General features: G+C 29.8%; 1 protein-coding gene across 1 annotated transcript; it reads left to right on the top strand.

The window, feature by feature from the left end:
• The first annotated feature begins 402 nt into the window (after nt 1–402).
• On the top strand, nt 403–6,271 carry LOC145318578 (uncharacterized). The gene is made up of 5 exons (XM_080159950.1): nt 403–1,409; nt 2,117–2,206; nt 5,024–5,125; nt 5,251–5,390; nt 6,065–6,271. Exons 1-5 carry the CDS (start codon nt 1,339–1,341, stop codon nt 6,133–6,135), a joined length of 474 nt encoding a protein of 157 aa, XP_080016076.1. The 5' UTR covers nt 403–1,338; the 3' UTR covers nt 6,136–6,271.
• The last annotated feature ends 1,173 nt before the right edge of the window (nt 6,272–7,444 follow it).

Here is a 7,444-nt window from a genome sequence, read left to right as displayed (position 1 = left end):
TAACATAAATGCCTTATTTCGTTTTTATAAAACGTTAAACACAAACTGGACATGAGAGTTTAGTGTATACAAAATATCAGCAGGAAGGATTTACCCACCTTAGGGTAAATTAGGTGGGGGAGAGATAAAAACTTTATTTTGGAAATAATTTGGAAAATCACATTTCCTCAATAGCATTACAGACTAACATAGACAGATATAATTATAGCTTAGAAAGCTGTGCATAAGTACCACAAATGCCTTATTTGATTGTTATAAAACGTTAAACACAAACTGGACATGAGAATTTAGTGTATACTTTATAAGTTTTAAAAAGTTTAAATTTCTAATTCTAAACACGATTCGTCTTCAGTTGCTTTGTGGATTGATACTTAAAAGGGAAAGACATTAAGAATATATTACACTTTTCCTTTTCTTTCTTACACATAACAATGATGTCATAAATATCAATCCTAATATATAAAGTGGTAAGAGACTTTTGTAGGAGCCTTAAGATCTCAATAAATACTAAACCGATTAGGATCTCTATTCTAGGTAAGCTCCACATGTGTTCTGTGATGTTTTTAGTCTATTTTATTTTAAAATTTACTTCCTAAGACAGTTTCATGCTATTTTACTAGCACCTCTCACCCTCTTCGAATGCAGTGCCCCTAGATGCAAAGCAGCTAGTGTTAAATAAAATAACATTAGAATCTTTTGAATATTTTTTTTATCAAATGTATAATTTCATACAAAATTTTTTGAAAAATGGTAGATAAAATTTGATGAAAAAATTTAGAAAAAACACTTAAATCTGAACAGACGAACTGACAAAAAAATAAGGAGTAGATTATTATTCACAGACAAAGTGTGTGACAAAATTACTATCATTGACTATCATGTTGTTGATATGTCATTATACTATCAATATTTTGACATTATGTCAGCCAAGACCAATTAATAATATGTAAGAAACAACTACGTTTTATTTAATTATATCAAAGTTATAACAAAAAATTATTATTAACATATTTAAAAAGGAAACATGTAGACAAGTGGTGGAGATCATAGAATTCCTTTCTAAATTTTACCAAATTGTTTCATGTGAAGTTTGAAAGCAATAGGACATTTCTACCATGCCTTAGTTAACCTAAAGAGCCCTCCATTACATGGATAAATCTACCCTAATTATAGAAAAGCTATTCTTTTGCAAATACATCAATTTTAGATTGAGGATATTGTAATTAAAATCTAGAATTAAAAGTATGTTATTATCAATACACTTGAAATTTAGTAACCTTTATTTAAAAGAAAGTGTAGATGTTGTGATTTAACCAATATATATTTACTCCAGACAAAATGCAAGGTAAAATATTGAGAACAGCATTATTCTGCTTGTTTCTGACTCTTTCAGTACAAGCAAAAGAGAGGTAATAGATTCATTACTAATTACATGAATGTTTTAAAGAAATATTTATTGTTATTAAGAACCATTCTAACTACAACTTTTTATTAAAAATTGGGGTTCTACTGCAGTTCACGGTAAAATATTGCTGGTAACGAATATTGCCAAAAATCTATGAATTTTGAAGGCTGCTAGCTGCCAAACGGCTGAACGTACAGATCATACCCGCACACCATTTTAAGCGGTATAAGAAGGCCTACAAATAATCTAGAACAGCCAAGATCCAATGATGCAGAGGGAAAGCTCACGGAAGAAAAAACGCGTAAAATATGCCTTTTTCGCGCATTTCTCTGCACTGCGAGATTATTATGCATTATTGATTTATGGATATTCCAGATTATTTGTAGGCCTTATTATGTCGCTTAAAACAGTGTGCGGGCATGATCTGTACGTTCAGCCGTTTGGCAGCTACCAGCCTTTAAAATTCATAGATTTTTGGCAATATTCGTTACCAGCAATATTTTACCGTGAACTGCAGTAGATCCAAAATTGGAATCAATGAAATATCATTTTTCCTTATGTGCAATAACAGCTAGTGGTTAAACCATCCCCCTCTCTTTACCAATTCTACCAATATCTGATGACCATATTAGCTAACTAGATTAATGAAAAATTTTCCCCTCTGACCTCTCACAATATCTAATCATAATATTAAAGCTTCATTTTTTTTAGAGATGCCAAATTATTTCTTGTATCCTCAACCACAGCCACTTCTATGACAACAACAACTTCTGTCATGAGTACTGTCACTTCATGTTGGTAGTAAGTATATACATATCAATTTAGTTCATCATATATTTAATTAATTTTTTAAAGAATGTGTCCTAACTTTGTGATTTCTCTTTAACCCTTCCTTGACAAGCACCCAAAGTTCAGTTTTGATTCAACGGGGTTCAACAAAATATATTTTTTCAATAATTAATCAACATAATTCAAAAAGTAAGGTGTCAAATTAAAGATCTTACTATTTTGGTTCATAATGGCAATTTTCTTTTTTTTGTTGGGTTTTGTACCTTAAAACAAACTTAATTTAAAAAAAAAACTTAAATCACTTCAAAATACCCGCAGATATGGCTCAGTGGTTTAACGTCCGCTTATCTGTTGGGGAGGTGTCGGGTTCGAGTCCCCAGACCGCATCAATACTAAAGATGTAAAAAATAGTACCTACTGCTGCTCTTTCAGGCGTTAGAGATTTGGAGTAAGAGTAGGGGGGAAGCCTTAGCCCTAAATCAGGTATCATGGGTGGTCCTTGGCATGGTGCACTAGTGATCGAAAAACTTTGCTCAGTCATAGGTTGACTGAAAAGTCCCTGTGGACTAGCATTGTGTAGTAGCTAGCTAGTGTGTAAGTGGCGTTTGTTAGTTCATCTACTGGGAGTCATCCTTAAATACTAGGTTGACTGAAAAGTCCCTAGGATTTGATGTGACTTCATTGTGTCGTTGTCAAAACAGCGCCACGTCCTGTGCCTTGGTTGCATTAAAAAGTCGCAATAATATCGTGACAAAAATCACGAAACCTTAGCTCACCCTCTATAAGGTTGAAGTGTAAATTACCCACAAGCCCTAATTAAAGTGTCAAGGGAAATGATGGGAAGGATGCAAACTCGAATCCGCGTCATACCAAAGACGTTAAAAATGGTACCTACCTGCTCTGTTCGGCACAGGACATCAAAGAGTTTGAGTAGGGGGAATGCCTTGGCCCCAAACAGGCGCAAATCACTACCATGCACAGTTAGGATCTCCAGACAAAGATCGTGCAATCAAAGGGTTGGTTGTCTGCAATGTACTGTACCAAGGGTATGAGGTGAAGGACCAAGAGTCTGGCCTTGAGTTGACAAGTTGACTGTTCAGTCCAGGTGCAACTCACCCACATGACATTAACATTAAATCACTTCAAAAGTAAGAGGTCTACAAAAAACCCCGATTGCATATCTAGATTCTATGGATCATTTTACATCTACTTCTTACTAAAATACAAACTATCTATTTTATAAAAAAAATCACAAAAGTTAGGACACGTTCTTTTGATTGAAGTCATATTAAACTGCGTTTTCCCATTTTCCAACAATACAATAATACAGTATGACCCTCGAAAAAGTATTTTTTAGCATCTGCAGCCTATATTTCTCATTAAAATATTAAAAGATGCATATGTACTTGTTCTCTATAGATTTCCACATAAGTAGATATAAAAATATTTTTTTTACATGAATTAACAGCTGAGATTTTTAGAGCTAAAGTTTTGAAAAAGTGGCTGAGGAAAACGTAAATTTTCAAGAAATTTTTTTTAAAAAAGTGAAATGACGTGTTTTCTTCACAATTTCAATACTTTTTATAAACTTTATATAAAGATATATCCAAGAAATATATTAAAAGTGCTTTCAGCATGAAATATATTTCTTGGATACATCTTTATATAAGTTTTATAAAAAGTATTGAAATTGTGAAGAAAACACGTCATTTCACTTTTTAAAAAAAATTTTCTTGAAAATTTACGTTTTCCTCAGCCACTTTTTCAAAACTTTAGCTCTAAAAATCTCAGCTGTTAATTCATGTAAAAAAATATTTTTATATCTACTTATGTGGAAATCTATAGAGAACAAGGACATATACATGTTTTAATAATTCATTGAGAAATATGGGCTGCAGATGCTAAAAAATACTTTTTCGAGGGTCAATCTGTATGCTTTGACTCCTTCGCATTTTAGGTCTTCAAGTTTTCATAAAGTTTAGGTGATGGTTTTTTCTAGGAGAATTTTGATGTTTTTGTTAAATATAAATATCTTTTTAAATCAAAATGGGATCTTTAATTAAGAAAATTTTTATTTGGAAATGACATTTTAGTTAATAAAATCATTAATTACTGTTTTTGATTTAAGCATCAATTCCTCTGTTGACCGCGACTCCACCTCATTTACTTTATCAATCCTTTAATTTGACAGATTTATCAATTGGTGATTAATATTATAGCACATTCATATTGAAATTTAACTTTCATAAACCTTTATTTTTAACATATTCAAATGATATAAAAAGTTTTATTTATCAATATATGGACCCATGTTTAAAATATAATCTTGTACTAAAATTTGACTTTATCATAGATAAATTAAAAAAAAACATTACATTTAAAACCTTAAATGCTGTTTGCATGGAGCCTAAAGGTACAAAATGTTAAAAGCCTATATAAAGTGAAACATTAATTTAATATTTTTAACTTCTCATTCATCATTAGTTTGAATTTAGATTCAAATTTGATTAATATTACATTATTCTAATGATATTTATATTCAGCATATTTATATTCAAATGATATAAAAAGTTTTATTTATCAATATATGGACCCATGTTTAAAATATAATCTTGTACTAAAATTTGACTTTATCATAGATAAATTAAAAAAAAACATTACATTTAAAACCTTAAATGCTGTTTGCATGGAGCCTAAAGGTACAAAATGTTAAAAGCCTATATAAAGTGAAACATTAATTTAATATTTTTAACTTCTCATTCATCATTAGTTTGAATTTAGATTCAAATTTGATTAATATTACATTATTCTAATGATATTTATATTCAGCATCTCTAATTTGAATGCTGCTACGACACCATGTAACGACAAACGGAAAAGAAGGAGATCAGCTGCTGACCTTAATCCAATTATTTCTTCTCGTATTTCAAGGTATTATATGTAATATTAAAGAATATATATTAATGTTTAATATAAAAGGTAATTTATTCATATTATTATGACATTTTTACTTTAGTTTCAAGATGTATAAATCCATAAAAATTTTATTTATTTAGTGACAAGGTTATTCCTTCTGAAATTTCTTCTTCTGTTGAAAATGACTCATCAGACAGAAAAGGAAGATTTTTCTACTACTACATGACCACAACATCTACTTCTACATCTACATCTACTTCAACCTCTTCAAGCTTTACTGGTAGGTTATTATATTTTGTTTTAAGGTTACAAGTAAAGTTACTTATTATCTAATAATATTACATAAAAGTAATTTTATAAAACTTTCTCTTTGCACTTTGGTATAACTTTAATCAAAAAGGAAAAGGAGGTCGCGGGTAAAATCCGTAAAGGTGTGTGTTTTCAGGCTTAAAAACAGTAGTAAAACAATAATATTCACGAAATATGTGTATTCTTTATTGAAAAGAACTATAGACAAAATTTTTTTTTGAAAAGTTAACAATACCTGAAAATTGCTAATAAAACCTGAAAAATTCACCAAAAGCTTTGCTAATGTCATGCTGACTAAAATTAATTTTTAACATATAATACATAGACTTACCATGGACAATCAAATAATGTTTTAAAAAATGGATATCTTTGAAATAATTGGCATTATTTGTAGTTTTTTGAAACTCTTTCCAATAATTTTTTTTATAATTGTCAATATTGTTATTATTATTTTTAATAACTAAAAACAATATTTTCTGTCTAAAGTTCTTTCAATAAGGAATACACATATTTAGTGATTATTATCATTCTACTACTGTTTTTAAGCCTTAAAACACACACCTTTACGGATTGTACCCGCAACCTACTTTTCCCTTTATTAATAAAGATTTGATATTTGAATTAACTTATTGTTTTTTATTTCAGCCACCTATACCGTGTCCCTCATCAATTGCTCACCAACTGGTAGAGTAGTTACTAACTTCTGTGGAAAATAAGAAAATAAACAATTAACAATTTAGTTGACACTAAAAATTCTGCTATTATAACTTGTTTTGTTTTGTTATATTTTAAGTTCTTGTTTTTGTTATTTGTTACTTTTTTCAATTCCTGAAATAAACATAAAAATTTGAATTTTTATTTAATCTAAGACTTATTCATGGAATTATCCAAGTTAGTTAAAGTCATTTTTCACTTCCGTCACCCTTTTATTTAACAATCTTTGTTTTTAGGTCCTTTTTTTACTAATAATTTTTAACAGCTGTAAGTTTCTTATTTTTAAAGCTAGAAGAACATTTTTTTTTAGAAAATGTTTATATTTATTCAAATTTTATATTAAAAATCTCAAACCATAAATTTCATCGGCGGCAGCAGTACTTGGAAGCTGCCAGCCGCTAGAGATATTAAAAAATATCAACTCTCAGTTATGTGTCATACCCATAATTTAAAGTCATTCAGTTATGGCCCTCTATCATTCACACACAGAAAGTGAGATAGAAAAAAAATGGAGGACCGTTAAGGGTTAAGAAGCATAATTAACTTAAAACATCAATAATGGTCACACTGCTTTTTAGCATGTTTTTGGCTATTTTTATATTTTTCACATAAACACCCTTATCTTTGGTGTTTTTGTAAAATTTATTTAGATAAGGTTATCAAAATTAAATATCTAGTTGTTCTAAGGGATTCTTGGGCGTTATCCTCTTAGAAATTTTTTTTCCATTTTTTTTCAATTTCTTGATTTCATTGGTGTTTTTGGTCTGATTTTCAAAATTTTTGTTGGTAAAAATAACCCTTTGTTCTGATCATCGCTTTAACTGTCAGTCATGATACAAAATATAATATTGAAAACAATGATTTGTTTGTTTTGCTACTTATGGATGTTGTCATTCTTGTTTATTTAAAAATTTTAAACAGCTGTCATTTTCTTATCTTTTAACCCTTGATGGTTAAGGTGGGGGAGGGTGCTTTTCTACGGGTGAAAGTTAGAGGGTGACTTTTTAAATATGGATATGACACATAGAGTTGGATATTTTAATATCTCCATCCGGATGGGCACAGGATGCCAGCCTGGCAGGATCATCCAGGTAAAAAGAAAAATATTTTTTGGACTTAAACAAAGCATTTTATGTTAGTATAATAGTATCCTGTAAATAATAGTACATTCTCATATGAAATATAGGTGTTCAATTAGACTTCAGGTTCCAGGTATGATCATGCAGTTCCTGAACCTCCAGGTCTCCAGAAATCTCTTCAAAGCTCGCGTGAATCCAATTTTTTACTTCAAATTTTAAACCTAATCTTTTC

This window comes from Acartia tonsa, chromosome 5 (assembly GCF_053477335.1).
Source record: "Acartia tonsa isolate MP-2025a chromosome 5, ASM5347733v1, whole genome shotgun sequence".
In the NCBI taxonomy this organism is placed as follows: domain Eukaryota; kingdom Metazoa; phylum Arthropoda; class Copepoda; order Calanoida; family Acartiidae; genus Acartia; species Acartia tonsa.
This window is presented reverse-complemented; position numbering and strand designations above follow the sequence as displayed.